The 24,917-nt window shown below is 39.2% G+C and overlaps 1 protein-coding gene across 2 annotated transcripts in view; it reads right to left on the bottom strand.

Annotated features, from left to right (window-relative positions):
• Window positions 1-24,917, bottom strand: part of LOC109039159 (galactosylgalactosylxylosylprotein 3-beta-glucuronosyltransferase P) — a 58,851-nt gene that overhangs the window by 8,100 nt on the left and 25,834 nt on the right. The window contains exons 2-4 of one of the 2 annotated variants that reach the window (XM_019054536.2): window positions 21,016-21,134; window positions 13,248-13,459; window positions 367-648 (exon numbers count right to left, since the gene is read on the bottom strand). In XM_019054536.2, the coding sequence (XP_018910081.2) occupies window positions 367-648; window positions 13,248-13,459; window positions 21,016-21,047 (526 nt within the window). In that variant the 5' untranslated portion in view covers window positions 21,048-21,134. Of the gene's footprint in view, window positions 1-366; window positions 649-13,247; window positions 13,460-20,905; window positions 21,135-24,917 lie in introns of those variants that run through there. The other variant, XM_019054537.2, reaches the window with a different exon arrangement.

The following is a 24,917-nucleotide window of genomic DNA, read 5'->3' as shown; positions in this document are numbered from 1 at the left end:
CTACTGTCTCCACCGAAGGAGCTATCATTGTTGGAACTAGTTGCAATTAAGTTGAAACATGTTTCAACTTCAAAGTATTGCTGGTTGCCTATCTTTAGATTTTAAACAACTTTGGTTCAGCAATTTTGCAATCTCAGCAGGTTGCAACTTTGTCCTCCGATCAGATCGCCGAAAATCGGCACTTATCGACCAAAAGTTGACCTAAGTTGAAACTTTGTTGCAACTAATACCGACATTGTTTCGACTTGTTGCAACTTTTACATTGAAAAAATGCTACTTGGGATAGCATCCCTTCATATCCTTTTCGTCTTTTTAGTCTATAGTTTTGTTTACCAATTTCAACAATCGGCCCGCTGATGTGCTTACCGATGAGATGTTCGAACTTGATGCCGGTCCTCTCGAGCAGTTGCGTAACCTGCCAGGTTTTTTGCGTTGCATCCTCGATCACCAGCCAGTGGATGTTCTTGACGTGCATCAAAGTCTGCGCCAGTCGGGTGAGCTCTGCGATTTGTTCCGGACGTCGGTACGTAGGCGTGATGATGTAAAGCATCGGCAAGTTCGGATCCGTCTCCATGCAGCCTCTTATTTCATTGCTCAGGACGATCTGCCGACCCAGTTGTAGCGCCATTTCCTTCACCATTTTTTCTCCTGCAAGAAAAGGGAGATTGATTTCAATTCATATGCGAAAAAGATCGTGTGTATTGAGTATTGACTAGGTAGAGCACAATAGAACGATCGAATCAACCATCTTACTCTGCCGTGCTATGGAAAAACGCCGTATGAGCCTTCAGGCGTCGCCAAATTTTCCCTGGCAAATCACTAATTTTCAGGATTAAATATTTGTCTACCAATTTCTCAGATGATTTTGTTTGTAAGTTGATCTAAAACTTCTGAAAATTTCAAGGAAAAATATTCAAAACTTTACTCAAAGATAAACATTTTGTCGGACCGTGAACCTTCAAGCGTTGCCAAAATTCCTTTGATAAAATACGAATTTCCCGGTAAACTTATGAATATTTTCCCTCCAATTTTTCAGATAATTTTTCTTGCAATTTCACCTAAAGTTCCTGAAAATTTCAAGGAAAAATGTTCATAACTTTCTTCCTTAAACATGAACATTTTATCGAAGGAAATTTGGCAACTCTCGAACGTTCACACGGTGTTCTTCCTTAGCACGGCAGTGTAATAGAACGAAACTTCAATTCTGGGTCAACGCCCTCCGTGAGGAGGACGGTGGACAGTAGGTGACTTCCTCTATCTTGCTTACATCATGAACTTGCACTTTCTGCAAATTGCCGTTATTTTCAAAACTGCATGTGTGCAAATAAGCCCCCTGACATCAGCAAATTAAGCCCTGGCTCACTGCAATGCGCCTCGGTTGGCGCTCCAAATTTTTTTTTCGCTCTGAGACATAAAGCCATAACTCCACTATGGAATGACCCACATTTTACGTGTAATTCCATACTTTCCAAAACCCACTTGGAAAAAGAGTTACGCCTTTACATCAGCGGAGCGCTTTCTTTGAGTCGAACTGCGCTGTCGTGTTGAGGAACGCCGTATGAACATGGAAACGTTGTCAAGTCTCCTTCAATAAAATAAGAATATCCAGGGAAACGTGTGAATATTTTCCCCCCAATTTTTCAAATAAGTTTATTCGCACTTTGATCTAAAAGCATCAGCAAATTTCCAAGAAAAATTTTCATAACTTTCACTGGAGAAAAAAAACATATTGGATCTAGAGTCCAGACTCTTGAAAACATTGACAAGAAAAAATACTCAATCGGATTTTTGCTTGAATCACAGCGAAATCCGCTTAAATTAAGAGGCTTGGTTCTTGATTTAAGCTAAATTTTGATTGAATCAAGAGTACTTTTTCTTGTCAATGTTTTTAAGAGTCTGGACAGTGGACTCTAGATCCAATGTGTTTTTTTCCAGTGTTTCATTAAAATAAACGTTTTACTGAGGAAAATTTGGCAACAATCGTTTGATTATACGGCGTTTTACTCAGCGCGGAAACGCTCATTGCAATTCGAGTGAAGCACACACATGCACGAGTGAGTTGGTTTGCTTCTTCTCCTGGGTTAACAATCGATGTAATCCGGTATGTCTTGTGTGGGATGTACAACTCGCGTCACCCGACGATGATCACAGGATGACTTGGAAGAAGAAAAACTAAACTACCGAGAGAGCTCGAGTCCAACGTGATCTATTCCAGCGAGAAGATTTGCAAATTTGAAGTTCTTTATTCAGAAATTGTTGTATTCTACTGGGGCGTTTGCTTTGATCTCGCGAATGCACTTTAATCAAAGGCGAAGGATGCAGAAAGAGCATTCCCGGGTTCGTTTTGCGGTGTAATCTTCGATTTTTACTCCTTGAAGATTTACTAGAGTTTTGCAAGATTTTTTTTATAACTCTTAGGTACCTGAACTAGGTCAAACTGACCCGCAAGACCTGATAAAAACACGTGGCTCGCAGGTTGCACGGGGCCGCTCCTTCCGAGTTTTAGATATGGACCACATTTTGCAATTTAGATCTACAATTCCTGGCTCAGTTTAGAAACAACATATGTACAATTGGTTTCTCTATGCACATAAGTGTTTTTACAAAAGAGCCAGAAATTTTAGTCCCTGATTGAAAAATGCACTGGAAAAAAAACACATTGGATCTAGAGTCCAGACTCTTGAAAACATTGACAAGAAAAAATACTCTTGATTCAATCAGATTTTTGCTCAAATCAAAAGGAAATCCGCTCAAATTAAGAGGCTTGGTTCTTGATTTAAGCTTAAATCTGATTGAATCAAGAATATTTTTTCTTGTCGATGTTTTTAAGAGCCTGGACTCTAGACGCAATGTGTTTTTTTTTCCAATGTGCAGTCCATATGTGGCTTTACAAATAAATTGTGGAATAAGAATAAGACATCAACTTGGGGGGGGGGGGGGGATCGTATGCCGGGGAATTTTCTTTGACAACTATCCCTAATAACCTCAAGCTGGGTCAAGTATACCCGGCCATCTCCTCTGGTAGGAGCAATTGTGCCGGCACATGGGAGCTACAGATAAAGGTCTACAAATACATTCTAAAAAGAATTGGACATTAAATTGAAAAAAAAAAAAAAAAAATCGAATGTCAACTTCCGAAGACAGGGTAGACGTATTCGGGCCTCGTTTTTTAACTTTCCTCCCGAATCAGAGCGAGACCTTGCTAGCAGCAGAGAGCATAGCATTGCGAGTTCACGCCTCGCGCCATCGCGCCTTCAATTTTGCAGACGCAACACGGACATCCATCAAGCACGAATAGTCGTATCTCTGCGCCGTTGTCAGCGTGCGTCGTTTCCCTTGCTTTACTTACATGTTGTGTTGGTTCCGTTTGTCTTATTCGTAGCGGTGCTTCAAAAACTGCGTAATTGACACAGCCGAAGATAGGAGAGACGTTATTGGGAATCGTTTTTTAACAGTGGCGTGGCGTGCTTTGCGATGTATCGATTAAGCTGCCATTTAAACCTGTGGAAAAGTATCGATAAACAGGGTGTTCGCAACGAACGCCTTAATAATCGATTCTGTAACATGGCTTCGAATGTGGAAATATCGATAATCGATCATTCACGCCTCGCCACTGTTTTTTAACTTTTCTCAGTGTAAAAAACTCTCAATGTAATATTTTATGCATAATACTTGGTGTGAATACATTCTCGATATGCTCATGAGAGTTTCTCTCGGTACGTATCAAAAATAGGTTTCGATTAACAAAGCCCTGCACGAAATTCACGATTTTAAGAATATTGCAAATTATACGAACCGAAAGAGTCGAAAACAAACGAAACTAACGGAAAAAAACCGAGGTAACAAACTGTGAGGTAATTAAATGAGAAAACAGAGAAGAATCGGAAAATTAAAAAACTCAAACTCACAAAATAAAATTAAAAAGCCGACGCGTTTCGGGACACCTCGGTCCCTTCTTCAAGGCTAAATTCCGACTCATTTACTACTCATTTACAGTCGGAATTTAGCCTTGAAGAAGGGACCGAGGTGTCCCGAAACGCGTCGGCTTTTTAATTTTATTTTGTGAGTTTGAGTTTTTTAATTTTCCGATTCTTCTCTGTTTTCTCATTGCAAATTATATTGGGCGAAATGGGGTTACCGTGCTGTTTTCCTTTGATATAAAAATTCGGTAAACATGTGATTGAGGGTACAAGGGTTTTTCCGGCCACAGATTTCTACAAATTTATTGGCGCGTATACGTAGTATACCGCCTTTGCGATCGTTTCGAACCCTGCTCGATACAATAACCGAGTCCCTTAGTTCCTTACCGAAAAGTGACTACCGCGAACTTTTGAGATTTTCCAAAGCGTGTAAAAAGTTTATTTATCCATCAATAATTATGATTTAAAGTTGTTTCTCATTCTGGGGGTCGCTAGTTTATGTGCAGTGAATACCAAGAGTCTACGTTACTTGGTTTTTTTAAAAAAAGCCTAAGAATGCGGCGCGCTGATTTAAAATATGCATATATAAGCAGAATCAAGCGAATTGATTCGAGGATGGCTGAGCAGGTCGGCACTCTCGGAATGAGAATCTAACTCCTCCGTTTTGTTCAAAACGTTGCTTTGACAGATCTGTAACCTCGGTTATACTTTTCAAAAGTTGGTACCCGTGCTCTGAAAAACCCAAATAAGCCAAGTTCGTGTAACTATGGTGTCATTGCCTCGACCGGGCTGTGCTGTGTTGCCAATTGTTGGAGGATAGGTTACTTGCCCGGTGGTGGCTACCGCCACTCATGATAGTGCAATCTGTGTAAGTGCAATCTGTGATGAGCCTCGAGACTCATTAGACCATTAGCTAAACGTGGCTCATACAGGAATCCACTTACCCCTCTCTTCCCCACGCTCCTGATCACTGCGTCGGCGTCTCGACGAACAATAGCTAATGACGGTCGCCAAGCGAGGCGGATCCTCAGCCCCTCGCACAATTACTTACGCTTCATTAACCATTTCACCGTCACGCTAGGATTCGTCCAATTTTCAAAAAAAATTGTTTCGCGAGTTTTTAGCAATTTTTTCCTTCCTCTCCGTTAAAACACGAGTTAAAAGAGGTCTCATTCATAAAAATCGGCCAAATAGAAGAGAAGTTACAGTATTCGAAATCCGAAGAAATCAACAAAACTTCTCCAAACAAAAAATAAAATGAAGGGGGAAAAAAAGAAATGTATAAATTACAATTTAATATGATTGACCTCAGAATGTGACAAGCAATTCAATTATAAAAAGGAGAAAAAATTGAGTGACATTACAAAAAATTAGCCTCTTGCAAGGGGCTTTCTTGTATGAGTTTTGACCTGAAGACAAGTAAATCCCGTTATATTATTAAAACGAAATTGACTCCATAGTTTAATGCCTTAGTTTCTTGAATACGATTATTTTAAGCACTCGAAAATTTATACCAGCAATTTTACCCATGGGGTGATTTCCTGAGAGCTGATAATATCACGAATTTCTCATAGAGCCCTTCAAAAATGGCTTGCTTTTTGGGCAGCCGATTCGGCCATCAAACCGGGGTTTAAATGGAAGCTGATAATAACACAAAGCTCTGAGAAAAATTTTGAGATGAGTATAGGAACGGTTTGTAAATTACGAGGAGAGGCGGGCATTCTGTTCAGCATATCGATACATAAGTATTTTCACACGTAGAATTTAATTTTCACGGCAGGGAGTCGACATATTTTGATTTTTTTAATTTTATACGGAAAATTTATGGTTTTTCGGGATTGAAATTACTTACAATTGTTTCATGAAAAATGAATGCACCCAAAATGACTATAGCATTTTGACTTTCACATACGTGCACTCACTAAATTGATTGGTAAATTCAAAGAGTGGGTACATCGACCTGGTATATCAAGTTTCTGCGATTTTTTACGGCAAATCGGTAGATTTTCGGGATGTGGATTGCTTACTTTCAATTCATGAATGAATAAAGCATGGACATGGTTGAGCTTCTTTGCATGAAAAGACGTTTAAAATAACAAAATCAAGACATATTTAAGACAATTGCATTTATATCGAGTCAATTTCTTTTCAATAATATAACGGGATTTATAATACCGGTGATTTGGGTATTTTAGCCCCAAAATACCTTTAAATCGACTTTATCTTCTAGGAGTTCGACAGAATTTTTCCTTTCTTCGCTTAAATTTTTCCGTAGCACTTTTCTTCAAGAATCTGAAAAGATTTTGCTTGAGGCAGATCAAAAAACTTAAATTTGTTCGAATAGCTTTCTAGATTCACAATACACGGTCTCGTGAAGGTGCGTCGCTGACCTTGCAGTGTTGGATCGTGAATTCTCTTGTTGTGCTGCTTGCCTTTTTTGAAATCTCTGTAAATGAAAACTAAAGGGGTTGATATGTGCGAGTTAATGACGCGCCTTATCAACACATTGTGTTGGAGTTCACTGCTTGTTTTTAGGATGATTCAGTTTCCCATATATTGGATCGATAATTTGAGGGTATTTAAAAGGGTATGGTGTAAAAAACCTCAATGAATTTTTTTGGGAATGAAAATTCAGAAATACGGAAAATAAAAAGTCGAGCATCAGTGACAGGGCAGAGAGTGTGCACCGCACACGCAGCACTAAATCTAGCTCTTTATGAATTATCCTTGTGGACTATCGACGCGACCGCGACCGCATTTGAGCATGGTTGAGAGTGACACCGCGACAATAAAGCGGTATTTATGCAACGTCAGCGGAGCCTTCAAATGGAGGGGTATGCACCACGAGTGGCATGTCCATAATGATGGCTTTGCAGTAAATGTCATACTTTCATAAATGTGATTAAACAATTGGAAATTTCAGCGTGCGTTTCCACAAAGTGGAGACCGAATGTAGGTTACAGGGTGTGGAAAAAACCTCTCGACACATATCGCTGCCAACAGACTACACTGGAAAAAAAAAAACACATTGGATCTAGTCTAGAATCCAGACTCTTAAAAACATCGAAAAGAAAAAAATACTCTTGATTCAATCAGATTTAAGCTTAAATCAAGAACCAAGCCCCTTAATTTGAGCGGATTTCCTTTTGATTTAAGCTTAAATCTGATCGAATCAAGAGTCCTTTTTCTCGTCAATGTTTTCAAGAGTCTGGACTCTAGATCCAATGTGTTTTTTTCCAGCGTACGAAACTCTTGGAAAATAAGTCCCGATTAAAAGTCGGCGCGAAAAGTATTTATATTTTTGAAAAATAAAGTATGTAAGAACAATTTAAGCGGGAAGTTACGATTTTAACCCAGAAAAAGTATATGTAACCGAGAACAGTGTTGAGTATAAAGTTGATTGCGTGTTCGCGGATTCGCTGTCCTGTAAATTGTGCCATTTCAAATTCTATAAGTTTTAACCGACATACTGGAAAAAAAGCACATTGGATCTAGAGTCCAGACTCTTAAAAATATCGACAAGAAAAGTACTCTTGATTCAATCAGAATCTAGCTTAAATCAAGAACCAAGCCTCTTAATTTAAGCGGATTTCGTTTTGATTCAAGCAAAAATCCGATTGAATCAAGAGTATTTTTCTTGTCAATGTTTTCAAGAGTCTGGACTCTAGATCCAATGTGTTTTTTTCCAGTGCATTTTGCACCTTAGTGATAAAATTTTCGTAAATAATTTTGTGATTAAATTAGTAGCATCAATAATGTTTAAAGGTAATATTACACTCACTGGGTCATCAATCGGTTTTGCCACATGGACCCTCCTCCGATTTTTACCCCATCCCCCTCTCGCTCCCTTTAACTGTTACTTTCTTTAAAAATTACACAATACAGAATGATCCCTTCTAATTTTTAAAGAAAAACCAGGAAATTTCTCGGTAGCACTGATTTCATTTTAACCTCTACCTTCGACTTCCCAAAATTTCAAACCACAAGTGTTTCGGCCCGAAACGAGGGGTATCAGGCATCTCCGAACTCTCTTCTCTTAACTACGTTAGACAATCATTATGAAAACACACTGATTGTGTTTCCTGAATTTTTCGCTCTCTAAATGGAGATTCCACCAATTGAGAAAAATGGACTACATTTTGCAATTTGGAACTATAAATTCTAGCCCGGTTTTAAAACAACGTAGGTATGTGCCATTAGTTTCCCTATGCACATAAGTGTTTTTCCAGAAGAGCCAAAATTTATTGTTCCAAATTGCAAAATGCTGTCCAAATATAATTCATTCATGATCGACCCTTCAGTCGCGGTTTGACCCATGGCGAGAATCCGTGAAATGTGACAACTACACAGCACTCTGAAATATAAGGTAAAAGGAATTGAAGCAGCGTTCAAAATGATGGCTCGCTTCGGACACTCACTATGGTCATTACATTGACAATCCACAAGTTAAACATTATGCAAATTAAATCACTGAAAAAAGTTCCGCGCGGACTGTCAACCGATCGATCTACACAGCATTATGTTCGAGAAGCCATTCACTGGGCTAATCAAACCGGAGAATAGTCTAAAAAGTTTTTTTCTTTTTTCGATAGTCCATGAGTTACAAGAAAGTAACTGCGAAGAAGGGATCAGCGAGTACTTGATCATTATGACTACTAGTGATTCAAGTAATCACCTAATTAAATTCGCTAAAGTACTTCTGTTTGCAAGTAAAAAATATGTGCAATTAGTTGGTCCACATTAAGTGTTTTTCAAGAACAGTAATTTTCCGTTCCAATTTGCAATATGAGATCGAGTCCATTTCATAATACGTATTTGATTCATTGAATCACCTAAATTATATTCGCTAAAAGTAATTCTGTTTTGCAAGTAAGAAAAAATGGAATAATTGATCAAATTATTTTTTAAAAAAATGTAATTTTCTGTTCCTATTTTGAATATGAGATCGAGTCAATTTCAACTTCATTTTCGAGTCAATTTTGACTAAACTTAAATTCATTTTACTATATTTGACTCTAGTTTGCTCTCTAAAATAACTCCAAATGACGTTAATTACCTTTAAGTTGGAGTCTCATTCGACTCCATCTGCGAGTCGATCAACTTGACTTATCTTCAAAAGAGAACAAAATATCATCATTTTTAACCGAGAAAGTTTTGCTTTGATGAATTGTTTCACTTTGAACCCACATGAAGTCAAGAAAAAAAGTAGGAAGAAAGTATTTTTCGTCTGATCCAGGAACCTCCTTCTATAATCTCTGCATACTTGGAGCCGATTTGATATTCAAATCGAAAATCATCGTTCGCTCTAATTCATCAATTCGACACAAATTTTAAAGTAATTTTTTGAAAATGTAGAAAACCGTGAACACTCTGTTCTACTTTGTTTCTCTCCGTTCCTTAATATCAAGGAAGACCAGTATTTTTCGGCAAAAATCTTGAAATAAAAAAGAATACTCTGTAGCGTGTGATTTGTTTTGAAAATCCCATTTGAATGCAAAAATTGTGTTTTGCGCTACCTCGAAGTAAAATATCCACCTTCTCTCGCCTCTAACTTTATTTCGCGTGTCTCGCGCAACTAAAACTGATAATTCTGAATTCTAAAGTTTCCATCAAACTTTTAACTTTGTCGGGGCTATACAGGATCGTATCACTTTGTCGAAGTTCGTGACTAAACTTGTAACTAGGACTTGGCACAAATTGATTATGGAAACAGAGTAGGAGGTACCTCGATGAGCGACGTTACACGGTTTCTGCTGCAAAAAGAACAAAAATCAAGAAATACACACAGAATCGTGTTTTTTCTTTTCTTTTGTCGTATCCTTATCGATCAAGTCTATTGGGCCTGTTCGTTCTCCTAGCGCATGGTTCGACTTGAACAGCAGACACATTTCATTTGATATGTACAAACCATGAAAAAGAGCAACTGTAGAGTTTCTTGTTTTTACGAGTATGTAATGGGGATCTCAAGTTAGTAGACCCACAGGAACTTTCTATCTGATCTCAAATTCCATTTCTAAAAAGGGGATATTAAAAAAAAAAAAAATGAAAATATAACCCGTGCTTTAAAAATTCAAATGCAAAAAATCAACAATTTTAACAAGCAATATGTTTGGATCCTCGAAGTAAATAACGGGTCGCTTTACACCAAAAATGTTGTCAATTTTGACGTCTGTAAAAAGATGAGTCACAAGAAAAATTATAACCCATGCTTCAAAAATTCAAATGCAAAAAATCAACAATTTCAACAGGTAATATGTGAATCCTCGAAGTAAAGAACGGGTCTCTTTAAACCAAAATTGTTGTCAATTTTGACGTTTTTAAAAAGATAAATTACAACCGAGTGCTAAAGGCTGTGCCTTTATCCAATCAATCTCTCTAAGTAGGAGTTTTGTCAGCAGGAAACAATCTCATATTACCCTTTGGGGTGAGCAAAAGGCATTATAATTCACGGCTAATTTCGTATGGATCGGACTGAAGAGAACCTCAGTAAAAAGGGACGTTAACCAATAATCAAATGGATTAGGGCGTGGGTAAAGAAGACATTTCTAATTGGATTTTTATATTGATTTTACCGGAAAAGGTACTTTCAGATTACAACCTCGCGCATCATAAAGCCACCGACGACGCCGTCCTGGCCTAAATTTTGAAAGGTCACTGACAACCGGGTTGATTTCCTTAATAGTGGTGGCATTTTTCTCAGGTTCCTCGTGATTCATTTTCAGAATTCCGGAGTTCCATACTGCCGTGCCAAAGAAAAGTGCCGTATGAGCCTTCAGGGGTTGCCAAATTTCCTTTGATAAAACACGAATCTCTTGGTAAACTTATTAATATCTTTCTTTCAATTTTTCAGATAGTTTTGTTCGCACTGTCACCTTAAGTTCCTGAAAATTCTGAGGAACGGTGTTCACGACTTCACTTAACAGCAATTCTCAAAACCTGCTGTGATTTTCCTTCTCCGCGCGAAACTTTGTAAACATGTGTTGAATGCAATATTTGTGAAAAATTTTGTCGATCAAATTTTTAAAAAAAGATTAAAAATGATATGCATTTTAGAGGAAAGTTATGCGTATTTTCCCTTAAAATTTTCAGATAATTTAGATTAAATAGCGTTCAAAAGTATTCGAAAATTTTGAGTAAAAAAATTCACAAATTTTCTCGAAAATTCGTACTTTATCTGGAGAGATTTGGCAACGCCTGAAGTTTCATACTGCGTTTGGTTCTGCGACGTGGCACCAATATCCTGCCGTGCCAAGGAAAAACGCCGTAGGAGCATTCAAATGTTGCCAAATTAACTCTCGGAAAATATTTATTTTTGAAGAACTTAATGAATATTTTTCTTTGAAATTGTCAGATACTTTGGATCCAATTACGAACGAAATTCTCTGACAAATCGGAGGAAAAAGTTTAAACACATTTCCCCCAAAATGCATGACTTCTTATAGGAGATTTGGCAATGCTTGAAGGCACATACGGCGTTTTACCTCAGCAAGGCAGTATCGTCTGTGACTACGGCGCACAGTGGACCGAGTCAATCGTTGAGGTCGGACATAAAATTTTTGACTAAAACTGCAAAGTTGGATGTTTAATTCGTCACATTTTAAAATATGAGAGGTGCTTTTGCAAGAAAATTTCACAAGGAAACCAATGGAGCCATTTTTAAAATCTCAAAGTTTTGATTTATCGGAGTCATAAGCGTTTAAAGTTTCTCAATGGAGATGTTGCATGTGTGAGGGATTTGCGATTTGACCATTGATTCTTATGTAAAAGTTGGCGAGAAACACGATGGTGCCACTGATTTCTCTGAAATCATCTTCCAAGCTCAAAAAAAGCTCTCAAAGTGAAGCCAAAGTGGAGGGGATATCCTACCCTACACTGAGAGTCCACCTCTACATCAAAACAAACTCTCCATGCAAAGATAGGGAGCGAATACATTAGCAAGGTTGTCGTGTTTTCAGTCTTGGAGTCCCCAAATAAAGTGGCAACCATGCTAATGTATTTGCTCCCTATCTTTGCATGGAGAGTTTGTCTTGATGTAGAGGTGAAGTCTCAGGGTAGGGTGGGATATCTCCTCCATTTTGGCCTCACTTTGAGAGCTTTTTTTGAGCTTGGGAGATGATTTCAGAGAAAACCAGTGGCACCATCGAGTTTCTCGCGAACTTTTACATGAGAATCAATGGTCAAATCGCAAATCCGCAAATTAACATGTCCATTTCGTCCGACCTCTCCCATTAACTCGATCCACTGTGCGGCGGGGGGAACAGACCGCTCGGCGCGGGATGGCATGTCGACATCGCATCAACCCCTTGGGAATACGCCTCCGGGGGCGAGAAAGCGCGCCACGAGGTCATTGCACAACGCCGCTCCTCTGACGTAAGGGCGTATCTCGATTTATACGTGACCCCTGTGCTCCGTATGAATCTATGCTTCTAAGGCTCATGTGAGAATCTGCATACACCCTTACGTCAGAGGAGCAGACGACAATACGAGAGCCGCGTCTCCACGCCAGACAATGTTGCAGCATCAATTATTTCGCAAATCCAGATTTGATTCGTAACCTTGTTATCCAGCACCCGGATTGTTGAATCGATATCGAATGACTTCGATCGATAGAAAGCATTGCTAGAGATAGCATCCATCGGGGTCATTCGATAAAGATTCAACAATCGACTCGCAAAGCGCGGCTCGTGGGGTGCGGTTTACGAGGGGAAATATAGTACTTGAAAATTGTGTGAGGGGGTTTTCTTTCACAACTCCGATAAAAAAAGCGTTGATTTTTTAACTGGATGAATTCTGTGCGAGTTTATTAATATTGAGCGGTACAGGCCACGACTCACGGTGGAGTGAGTCAATTTCCAGTGCTTCATAATCACTGGAAAAAAACACATTGGATCTAGAGTCCAGACTCTTGAAAACATCGACAAGAAAAAATACTCTTGATTCAATCGGATTTTTGCTTAAATCAAGAACCAAGCCTCTTAATTTGAGCGGATTTTCTTTTGATTTAAGCAAAAATCTGATTGAATCAAGAGTCCTTTTTCTTGTCAATATTTTCAAGAGTCTGGACTCTAGATTCAATGTGTTTTTTTTTTTTTTTTTTTTTTTTTCCAGTGCACCATGGATTTTCGATGGATTAGTTGCGCTATAGCCACAGAATCGGGTTTTGATACCTGATTCCTCATGTACATCAGGTTCAGCTATAGCTGTTTTCAAGAGTCCGGACTCTAGATCCAATGTGTTTTTTTTCCAGTGATCGATTCTTTACCATGGCTTCGAATGGAGAAACATCGATAATCGATCAATCGCTGATTTTGAGTGAAGGATACTAACCTATGATAGAGATGAGATTATCATCGAACTGGATCCTGGCGACGGAAGCCCTGAGGAAGTTGTCGAGACTCCCCGAGTCCGGGTCCAGCGTCGTGGCCTGCTGCGGCTGCGCCACCCATCGCACCGAGAGATGGTACTGCGTGAACACCAGGAACGCCCCCAACACCATCAACAACAGCATCCTCCGCGCCGCCGCTCCGCGACATATGCCTCTGCAACACCACAAAACCCCAACCCAATTAACATCAAGATTCATGAGATTAAATTCCAAGGCAAGGGGCGGGGGAAGTTACGGCTCCTTTGAAGCTCCGTATAGGCAACCGGAACATATCGACGGTGAAACTACCAAACCACGTATCTTGGTTTGCGACGTGGCAGACTTCCTGTCATACTTTATTTTTTAAATAAAAAACTACTTAACATCCAGTCTCGAAAATTTCTGTGATTTTTCCTCTTTGTGCGGAGAAAATTCCGTGAAAATTTCAAGGAATGATATTGATTTGGTCTACTTCAAAAAAATAAAATGTGAGCGTAGATTTTTAAACACCGCAAACGAGATACGTGGTTTGGTACTTTCACCGTCGATATTCTGCCGTACCACAGTGGATTGAGTCAATAGGAGAGGCCGGACAAAATATGGAGACTTTAAAGAAGCTTCAACTAAGTTTATACAAAACTTTGATGTTCTGAAAGTGGTTCCATCGGTTTTCTCGTGAAAGTTTCTACTTGAAGTACCCCTTAAAATGTAAAATGCGACGAGATAAACATCAAAATTTGCTGTCATAGTCAAAAATTGCACATCCAGCCTCTCTGATTGACTAGATCCACTGTGCGTGCAAAGGAAAAACGCCGTATGAACCTTCAGGCGTTGCCGAATTTTCTTTGATAAAACGCGAATTTTCTGGCAAACTTATGAATATTTTCCTCCCAATTGTTCAGATAATTTTGTTCGTTGTTTCACCTAAAGATTCTGAAAATTTAAAGGATAAATATTTATAACTTTCTTCGAAAATAAACATTTTATCGGAGGAACTTTGGCAACTCTCGAATGTTCATACGGCGTTTTTCCTCAGCACGGCAGTATTAGGCTCTTGCTGTCTCCGCAGAGTAAGGGGTATGCAACCAGAGCCACATGAATGGTACAAACTGTTCCAATCCCATATAGTTGCGGTAATACCACCGTGCTGAGAGGGCCAATACATTGGGAGAACGACGTTTGAGTACGCTCGGATGCTGCAAAACATCACATGGTTAAATACATAACTTTACGAAAACTCTCTCATCAGTATTTCCCCCCCCCCTCCCGAAATGCTCAAATAGCCTGCATGAAATTGAAACTAAAATTAGTTTTAGATTATTTGATGATTAATTAGATGTCTATGGATATAAAAGGTCGTAATTACAAATGTTCTTTTAAATGTATTGTATTTGGATGGATCTTGACTTGTCTTTAAAGAAGTGATGCGTTCAAGAAGACCAATGTTTACATTCTAGTTTAAGGTTGAAAAAGTTGCATGAAATTGAAAAAAGGGACAGAATGAAAGTGTAGAGTAAAGTTCCAAAAAACTGCAGAGACATCCTGTTCTGAAACAATCTACCGTGTTTTCAAAAAGTGCGAATACTGCTAATCTACATGAAATAAGCGTGAAACAAAAAAAGAAAACCGCACTGCGAAGCATTTTCTTCGTCGCTCCCCTCTTCTGTCTCCCCCCCCTTTGTTTTTTGCATGTGTGCGAATTCTGGGTCAAGTGATCCTAGAGCCCTGGTCATTTCAATCTGTATAAATTATTTCCCACTCTTAATATTCATAACTTATGAAGAATGTGCTCGGTAGGTCCCGTGTTTTATTTAATAATTTGTTTCCTGTATTATATTGGGAAAAAAAAGAAGTGGGTCACAAATTTTAGAGGAAATTTATTGCTCAGTATGACAGATGAAGCAAAACGTGTTTGTACTAAAAGTACATTATACTGGTCTTTAAGATGCAATCGCTTCGTACGAAAAACGAAGGGCTCACAAAAAATAATTTTTACCCCCCCCCCCCCTCCCTAACTTCCAAAGTGTTTCATATTTTATGAACGACCCCCAATATAACACCTCTCTGCTATCAGCTACTTCCGCACCTATTGACTTGTTACAAAAGGAATTATAATTTGACAGTTCTTAAAATAAAGCTCTACTCTCTCTCTCTCTCTCTTTAATTAAGAGTGGTATATAAGCTCTTTATTTTGTTAACGAACATTCAAGTTAACTAGCGTGTTTAAAAATATTTAATCGATAAGAGTCATCAGAGATCAATTTTACTAGTAGTAAGCTATATTTTGTTACAAACAACTTGTTAATTCATTGCAGCATTCACATAGTGCTTTCGTTTATCAGTTATGCGATGAGAGTGAAATTAAAAATTGCTGACATAATCGAATTCATTTAGATAATAGTTTGATTCGTGGAATGAAAATCTCGACTTCTCCCTTACCTCCCATTGCGCTGATTCGTTGAATTTTTTTGAAAAAAAAAAAAAAAAATTGTACACTTGAAATTCTTTTGTTTATTTTCGTCACGTAAGCTGGTATGACTCGATGAAATCGAAATTTTTCCCGACTAACGTTTCCTCCCCCCCTTCTCCCCCTCCTCCTCTCCCCCAGCCGTTCCCAAGAATTTCAGATGGCAAATTTTAGAATCGACCACACACTTTAATTTCTCTCGCTACCTCCTAGTTATTCATAGTTAAACAGCCAGTGCGTCATTTTTTCCTGGAATCATTTTTAATAGTTTAGCACAAATTATATGAGTGCAAGCTCTGAACTAAATACTGAATCAATTCCGTGTGCCAATTGAACTTTTGACCTCAACACTATCAAAATTAATATTCAGATAGCAATCTTTGAATTTGTAGGACCTAAAACTGGAAAATCTGGACCCTATTACTCCAAAAATTCGTGTTTTTTTCATCCCCTGACACTTCAAAATTTAGTGTTAAAACTTAACACGTGAGAAAAAACAGTATTATGATTGCAAGTTCAACTACATTCTTTGCTGATTTTGGCGCCGACCAGAACTGTATTTACATCAATCAGCAGGGGTAAGATTGAGCCAACTTTAAGCGTGGTTGAACTAACAAAACCTCCAACTAAGGCAGCCTTTTTTCTGGCTGGCGCAAAAGTCAACCAGGAATGTAGTAGATATATATTATATTTTTTCCCGTGTTTATACCTTATAGATAATATTACCGTGCCAAAGGTCCAGTTACACGATCAAATTGAGCCATCAAATTGGTCGCATCTCATTGGTGCGACCAATGAGAGGCCCAATTTGATGGCTCAATTGGATCGTGTGACTGGACCTCAAGGAAGAACGCCGTGAGAGACTCTGGACGCTGCCAAATTTTCTTTAATAAAATATTAATTATCAGAGAAATCGGTGAATATTTTTCGGATGTTCATGCGGCGTTTTTCCTCAACACGGCAGAATACCTAGTTGCTTGGAGCCATTAAATGTGAAACATTATTGCTAACACTACTCACTGTTCATTTATTTTTTCTTTATCAAGTGTATGTGTTCATTGTAGGTGGCAGTAGTCACCGCGGCTCAATCCTTAAAAACTCACCCTAAAACGTGGATTGTTTTTTCGTGGGGGCGGAGTTAAAAACACTCTTTAACTCTTTCAAAAAGTTAGGAAGAAAACCTGGACACAATCATTGATCCGTGAATTAAGAACCTGCCTGTAGATGAGATTAATTAAATCCGCATAAACGCGTTTAACGAGTGTTAATTGAATAATAAATTACGGCCTGCAATTTAAGGACATGAAGCGCACTAGATTCCCTCTCTCCACGGGACCATCCCTGTTGACACCTCCTCCCCCGTCATTCACGAGGAACATGCTATGGGGCCGCCTCCATGGCTATTGCAATTATCCGTCACTCGCCACCTCTCTTTACTTCTAGCTCCAGGAGAGAGGAAGAGACGGGATTTTATTAATGATATGCAATTTTAATTGATGCGCAGATAGAGTGTTCTATACTGCCGTGCTAAGGAAAAACGCCGTATGAAACTTCAAGCGTTGCCAAATCCCCTTTGATTAAAGACACATTTTCGAAAAAACTTATGATTATTTTTTTCCAGTTTTTCAGATTATTTTGTTCGCAATTTCAGCTAAAGTTCCTGAAGATTTCAATGAAAAATATTCATAAATCTTCTTGAAAATACATATTTTATCGGAGGAAATTTGGCAACTCTCGAATGTTCATACGGCGTTTTTCCTTAGCACGGCAGTATAAGTCCCACGACTAAAATCTCTCTTGATGAGGTATGTCGGTGGCAAAAGTTGATAAATGCATAGCTCCATCGCGATGCTTTAAAATATCATGTTTAATTTTTTTAAACTGATGCAAAGCGAGAAATCTCCTTGAGATTCTGGGAAAAAATGTTTGAATGAGTCAGAAAAGTTCAAAGAGAAATTCCAGAGAAACTGTTGGTTAGTTTTCTTTTAAAGGATAAAACATGGTTTCCAACGTCTCAAAAAAAATATACCTATAATTCGACCTTAGCGAACGATATTCACAGCAGTCCTCACGAAAGTTGTTTCTTTTAACAAAGCGACCTAGTAAATGATGCGATCAATGTAGAAAAAGGCTCAAGTGATAAGCAGAAGCCATCTACAGGAAACCAAAGTTCCTATACCCCCCTCCTTCTAGAAATCAAAGTTTTATGCTTTAAGAACCTGACATTTTCTGAGGATTTTCTTCTTTTGTGCAGATATATTTTCATGAAAAAATCTTAAGGAGATGTTTAAGGGATGAGTTAAGGAGATAATTTTAAAAAGTTTAAGGCTTATTCGGCCCTCCTTTTAAAACCATACCTAATACACGAATTTAGTAACAAAAAGATACAATGCACGCAAGAGCAGAAAACAAGGGACGGGTAGAGTTACATGACATGCATTTGGAAATCTGCGCTCGGAATCTCAGAAGCAAAAATACCCGTTACGGGAGCTGTGGAAAAGATGAGGAAATATAACAGAAAAGGTGAAACAAAATAAAACAAAAAGGCGCATTCATTCCATTTTACTATATAGAGCGGCATTCTGAAATCCGAATACCTACACTGCCGTGCTAAGGAAAAACGCCGTATGAACTTGATGAAATGTTTACTTTTGAGGATTATTATGAGTACTTCTCCTTGAAATTTTCAGACTTTTAAGATCCAATTACGAATGCACGGAGAAAAAAAAACTCGTGCGTGGGACCCGAAGTTTAGGTCATATGAATCTCTGAAGTTTTCAGATTGAGCATCTGAACACTTTAGGTCTAGCTGCCGAAGTTCGGATCATACATCTGAAACTTCAGTTCTCACATCTGAAGTACTTCAGATGTGAGAACCGAAGTACTTCGGATGTGAGAACCGAAGTACTTCAGATGTAAGAACTGAAGTTTCAGATGTGTGATCCGAACTTCGGCAGCTAGACCTAAAGCGTTCAGATGCTCAATCTGAAAACTTCAGAGATCCGTATGACCTAAACTTCGGGTCCCATGCACAAGTTTTTTTTCTCCGTGTGGAATCCTCTGTAAAATTAGGAGAGAAATAATCACAAATTTTCCTGTAAATTCGCGATTTGGCGGGGAAATTTGGCAGCGCCTGATGGATCATACGGCGTTCTCCCTTAGCACGGCAGTATAAAGGGGGTGGATATTGTAAATCGAGAGTGTCGATGTGATTAATACTTGGAACAAGGGGTGGAAGGGGCGATGCCTGATGACATAATGGAGCTTGCTAGTGTTTATTTCTAGTTGTGGTGCTTTCATTTCTAAATTATTTACGATGGTTTGGGGAGCCACAAAGTCCGAGCGTTTCCGTTCGGATATTATATTTTTTTCACGATTCCTGTTTCCTTCCGGGTATTGATAAATGATTATCTCTAGTCCCTCTAGTTTTCACGGGAAAAACAAGCTAATGTCTCTGGGACACATCGGTTGAGGCAAAATAATTCACGTTAACCCTCCAAGTCGGGGACGCAGTTTGTATCCTATACTGCCGTGCTGAGGAAAAACGCTGTATGAGCCTTCCAGCATTGCCAAATCTCCCTTAACAATAAGTCATGAATTTTGGAGGAAAATGTGTCTATATTTTTCTTCCGATTTGTCAGAGAATTTCGTTCGTAATTGGATCTACAGTATCTGAAAATTTCAAAGAAAAATATTCCTGAAGTTTTTCAAAAATAAATATTTTCCGAAAGATAATTTGGCAATATTCGAATGCTCATACGGCGTTTTCCCTTAGCACGGCAGTATACCTAATACCTGCTCTGCTAGTGGAACCTACTACCTGTGCTACCGTGCTAAGGAAAAACGCTGTATGAGCCTGTAGACGTCGCCAAATTTCCATCAATAAAAACCGGATTTACCGGAAAAATGTTGAATATTTTTCTTCAAATTTCTTAGAAAATTTTGTCCGCAATTCGATTTAAAATATCTGAAAATTTCAAGAGAAAATATGAATATCTTTCCCTCAAAAATACATGTTTTATCCGGGGAAATTTGGCAACTCTCGAATGTTCATATACGGCGTTCCTCCTTAGCACGGCAATGTGCGTGGAGCTTATTACCCTTTGCATTAGACCTACGACCCCGTGTGTATGTCCAACTAACCTCTGTGTGACACAAGAAATCGCAAGGGTCGCCATACCCTGAATCCGGCACAGACTGTGTCCTAGACGCAGAAGGTTTTAACGTATTAATTTTACCTAACCCGTTTTTCCGTGTCGGTTTTCCAAAATTAATTGAGATCGCCCAACCAGAAACATTGGATGATTTGAGCATTGTTTTTTCGTAGAAAATGTATGTCAGTTAATAGTAGGTAGTAAAATGATGAAATTTCAGGAACGCGTATCTCTCTTGCGGTGTTCCAACATCCTCCTCGCTATTTTACATAGTCAAAAGTGAAAAAACCAATGCTAACGCCTGAAATTTACACAATATTATTCACACAGAGAAGAGAGTCAGGGACATTTTCACGAAATGAAATTGAATATTTATCTAATTGAAAAATAAATTATGTCAAGATGTCTGCAACGTCGTAAATCGAGGTACCCATCTTGCTTACGCACCCCTTGAAACGCCTTTACAAATTAGGCGAACGGAACCAACACGCCAATGAGAGATAGAGCGAGGGAAAGAACGCGCGTTGCTGACGGCGCAGAGATACAACTATTCGTACTTGATGGATGGCCGTGTTGCGTCCGAAAAATTGAAGGCGCGATGACTCGAGGCGTGAACTCGCAGTAATGCTCCGCTCTACGCTGCTAGTGAATAGTCAAATTGACACATTGGAAACACTCAACGTGATTTCTTGCAAATTCTCCTGGTCTTATTCCTCTGTGCGAGGAATAATCTGTAAAAATTTCTAGCAAAAGTTTTGAAATGTTGTCCTTTGATTCAATAAAATGAGAGCTGAGATTTTGAAACACCACAAAATAAAATACGCGATTCTGCAGTCTCACCGTCGATATATTTTTTAGTACAAACTCAAAGCAAACGTGAACTCGAACTAGGAAACGAGCAAAATATAAAACAATAAATTAAATGTTAAAAATAGTAAATGAATAAAAATAATACTTTCAAAGAGGAAAAAAAGAGGAAGAAGGTGAGTGATGAGTATACCTTTAAAGTAAAAGCCAAGGCAAAGGCAAGGGCGAAGGCAAAGCAAAAATCGGAAGCAAATGCAATAGTTAGAGCAACGGACTGCTGCGTGGTCACGGCGGTGTACTTACTGGCAGTCAGAGCCGCGATTTCGAACATTCATGAGCTTGGCTGAGCTCGTTTTTAGCCTTTGTCATCGCCCGGGATCTCTCTGCTTATTAATTAACCTATGTTGATTCATAAATCAGATCTGAAATCACAACAACAACAGATTTAGTATGAAACAGCGCTCCAAAAAACGTAACTCCCAAACTCACTTTACAGCCATAGAGAAAAAAAAGGTGTTTGCATTTCAGGCATCTTGGAATTTTTTGATGATTTGATGACGTAGGTCGGTACAGCGACGTTTAGCGTGAAGGGGACGTCGCTGTACCGACCTACGTCATCAAATCATCAAAAAATTCGAAGATGCCCGAAATGCAAACACCTCCTTTTTTTCTCTATGCTTTACAGCAGTGGCGTGGCGTGAATGATCGACTATCGATTTTTCCCTATTTGAAGCTATGGTAAAGAATCGATTATTAAGGTGTACGTTGCGAACACCCTGTTTATCGATTGTTCCCCCCAGATTTAGATGGCGGATCAATCGATATATCGCAAAGCACGCCACGCCGCACCACTGCTCTACAGTATAAAACCGTAGGCGTAACTTTCGCCCTTCGAAAAAATTTAATGTGTTGCAAAAACTGCAACGTCACAATCCGGACGGTGTTCCTCCATTTTCACATAACCGAGAATTGGACGTATTTCTACCAAACAGACCTATGTGGAGGTGAGAAATATGGGGTGTGCTCTAGAAAGCTGCATAAGAAGCAATGTAAAAAAGGGTGTGATTCCTTTTGAAGAATTGGAAAAGCGGGATTTTACATTCTATCAAACAGACCTATGTGCCAACTGAATGCGAGATGCATGAGCCGCGGGCATGGCAAGAGAGCCTTGTGCACAGGGCTCATGAGTTACAGCGCCCCGACAACGAGCTCCCTCTCGTTCGAGTGCGCACTATCATTGCCGCTGACGTCACTGGCGCTTTATTATTCCCATTCACTCTTACGGCCAGAGAACTAACGAGCACACCCTATATTTCTCACCTCCACATAGGTCTGTTTGGTAGAAATACGTCCAATTCATCCTTTCACGAAATGAACGTATTTACGCTGAGAGGAACTATGCGGATAGGGTTCGCGTGTGACATAGTTCGCGAACAGAAAATGTGCGTTGAACCATGAGGATCTCGAATTTAGCGGACTCAATACATTCTGTGCGAGCTGAATCATACGGACCTCACAATCAGCAGTTTGCCTCACTGACAAGACAAAATCCAAAATTCACATCGGCATATCCCACCGAAACTCAAAATAACCATGATATTCTTCAACACGAAACTGCAGCGTTCAAGGCCCTCAATTTTTTTCCTGTTTCTTTTGCTATTCTTGCATATTCACTATACTTGTCGTAATTTTTTTCATCGGTTTTTTCAATACGATTTTTATTTGTCCAATTGCTCCCAGCCATCGGGAGATTGGACAAATGAGAGTCGGTTATGAATGTCTTTTCATTTTTTTTGGGCTATTCTCATTGAAAAAAATAATGTGCTGTTTTAGCACCTAGGATGTCAAAAATCGACGGTGAAACTACCAAACCACGTATCTCGGTTTGCGACGTCGCAGACTTCCTGTCATACTTTATTTTTTAAATGAAAAACTACTTAACATCCAGTCTTGAAAATTTCTGTGATTTTTCCTCTTTGTGCGGAGAAAATTCTGTGAAAATTTCAAGGAATGATATTGATTTGGTCTACTTCAAAAAAATAAAATGCGAGCGTAGATTTTTAAACACCGCAAACGAGATACGTGGTTTGGTAGTTTCACCGTCGAAATGTGTCTGGTGATCATAATTGCGACGGGGGAGGTCGGACACAACTTGGCACTTCTAAATACTTATGGCTTCATAATAGGGAAAGTTACTTACAGCGGAGTTATTAGGGTAGCTACTATCGTTACTTAGAATTTCTTACTTACTGTTACTAGTATTAGCTTGCTTACTGGTACTTTTTAGAAAGAATTCTGTTCTGTTTATTCCTAAATTTTCATGTCCGACCTCTCCCGTCGATTCGCCCCACTGCGCGCCGAGGGGCCCTCCGCCCATAGAGAAAAAAAAGGAGGTGTTTGTATTTCGGGCATCTTGGAATTTTTCATAGAGTATCTATAGCTTTGATGACGTCATTGGGTACAGCGACGTTTTTATCCTGTCGATTTTCTTGGAAATGGTGTAATTTAAGGGAAAAAGTCATTCTATAAAAAGTGCTTGAAATTATATAAAGAGTTGATTTAAGTAAAAAAATCGGACATTATGGTCCGTTTTTACAGCGTCAACATAACCCTCAACGAGCGTCTTGTTTACATTGATGACGTAGGTGGGTACAAATCCTCAAGATGCAAACACCTCCTTTTTTTTCTCTATGCCCTCCGCCGCAGTGCTGCCTGAACAACGTTGTCGGTCATTGATTATTGTTCGTTTTTTTTTTTTTTTTTATAAGGAAAAGGAAAGAGTAAGAGGGAGGAAAAGAAATGTAAGTTGTCAGACCATTTAGCAACCCTGCAACAGAGGACCTCAGGGAGCGCGGCAGGTTTTCAAGTCATTTAAAATTTGTGTCTATTAACCCTTTGTCGATTCTTGATCGACCTTTCTCCATGAAGACCCACTCCGACAAGGCTCTACGCATTTCTGAGTAGGTGAATTTTTAAGTGAGTGAACGAAGAGGGCGCTTCCGGGACCGTGTCGTATTAATGAGTAGGCGCACCAGTAAACAAGTAGTATAATAAAATTTAAGGGGATTACCCCTATTGACGCACATCCCCTAACAAAAATTAACAAATTTACTTCATCCCCGTTTTACGCCAATGAGAATAAACCAAAAATGTCAAGAAATTAGTACTATTTTAAGTACCATTTTGAGAATCATCAAAAGAAAATTTAAATGCGCGAAAAAATGCGCGCTAAAATTAATTCCCGTATGTTTGATAAGAGTGGAAAGTAATTCTGCGCATTTCATCGTGAAAGGAATTTTCCATCATTCTATATTTTTCATGGTTTTCAGTTTGCATTTCCTTTGCCAAGAGGGGCCGCGCGCAATAAGATATGAGTCGCATTGTGCACGTGGTCCTATGAGGTTCAGGGCTCACGTCTCAATGCTCGCAGCCTCGCTCGGCAAAGGAGATGCGCTCGCTCGATCTTCTTAAGAAATGCTCTGTGCTCTGAAGGTGGTCTTTTCACTACGCTGCCATGGCACTCCGATTATGCTTTCTGATCCTATTTTTCCCGCTATTGCGTAGTTATGCAGTGAGCAAACAGTGGCGTGGCGTGAATTGCGATATATCGATTGTTATGCCATTTAAACCTATGGAAAAAGATCGATTGTCAGGGCGTTCACAGCGAACACCTTAGTAATCGATTCTTTACCATAGCTTCAAATGGCGATATATCGATAATCGATCCTTCACGCCACGCCACTGTGAGCAAAGACACGGCGCAAAGGCGCGTCCAGGCCAGCAACGCAGAGACGACAAATGATATTGCTGGCGAACAAGTTTGTAAGAAATTGTGAATTTTTCGACGTAGATCGACGGGACTGCAGTCTGCAATCCGGACCCACATACTCTTTCTCATTCGGAAAGCACTTATGTGTATAGGAATACTAATGGCGCATATGTCGTTCCTAAACCGTGTCAGAATCTATTTACGCAGTCCAAAGGCACTATGTTTTCTCAGATCTGAAATAACGCATGCGCCCCTAGTCCCTCCCATGCACACAAGTGTTCTCACTGATGGTAACTTTTTATAGTTTCAAGCTACGAATTGCATTCTTATTAAAGAGGTGCTGTTGAGCACGTTCCGAAATGGAGAGTCCAAATTTGAGTCATTGAGGAAAAGTTTAAGGACAATCGGATTGTACTCTGCAAAACAAATGGGCGCT

Source organism: Bemisia tabaci, chromosome 6 (genome assembly GCF_918797505.1).
Source record: "Bemisia tabaci chromosome 6, PGI_BMITA_v3".
Taxonomy (NCBI): Eukaryota; Metazoa; Arthropoda; class Insecta; order Hemiptera; family Aleyrodidae; genus Bemisia; species Bemisia tabaci.
The sequence above is the reverse complement of the archived record's forward strand: the minus strand, read 5'-3'. Positions and strand labels throughout refer to the sequence as shown.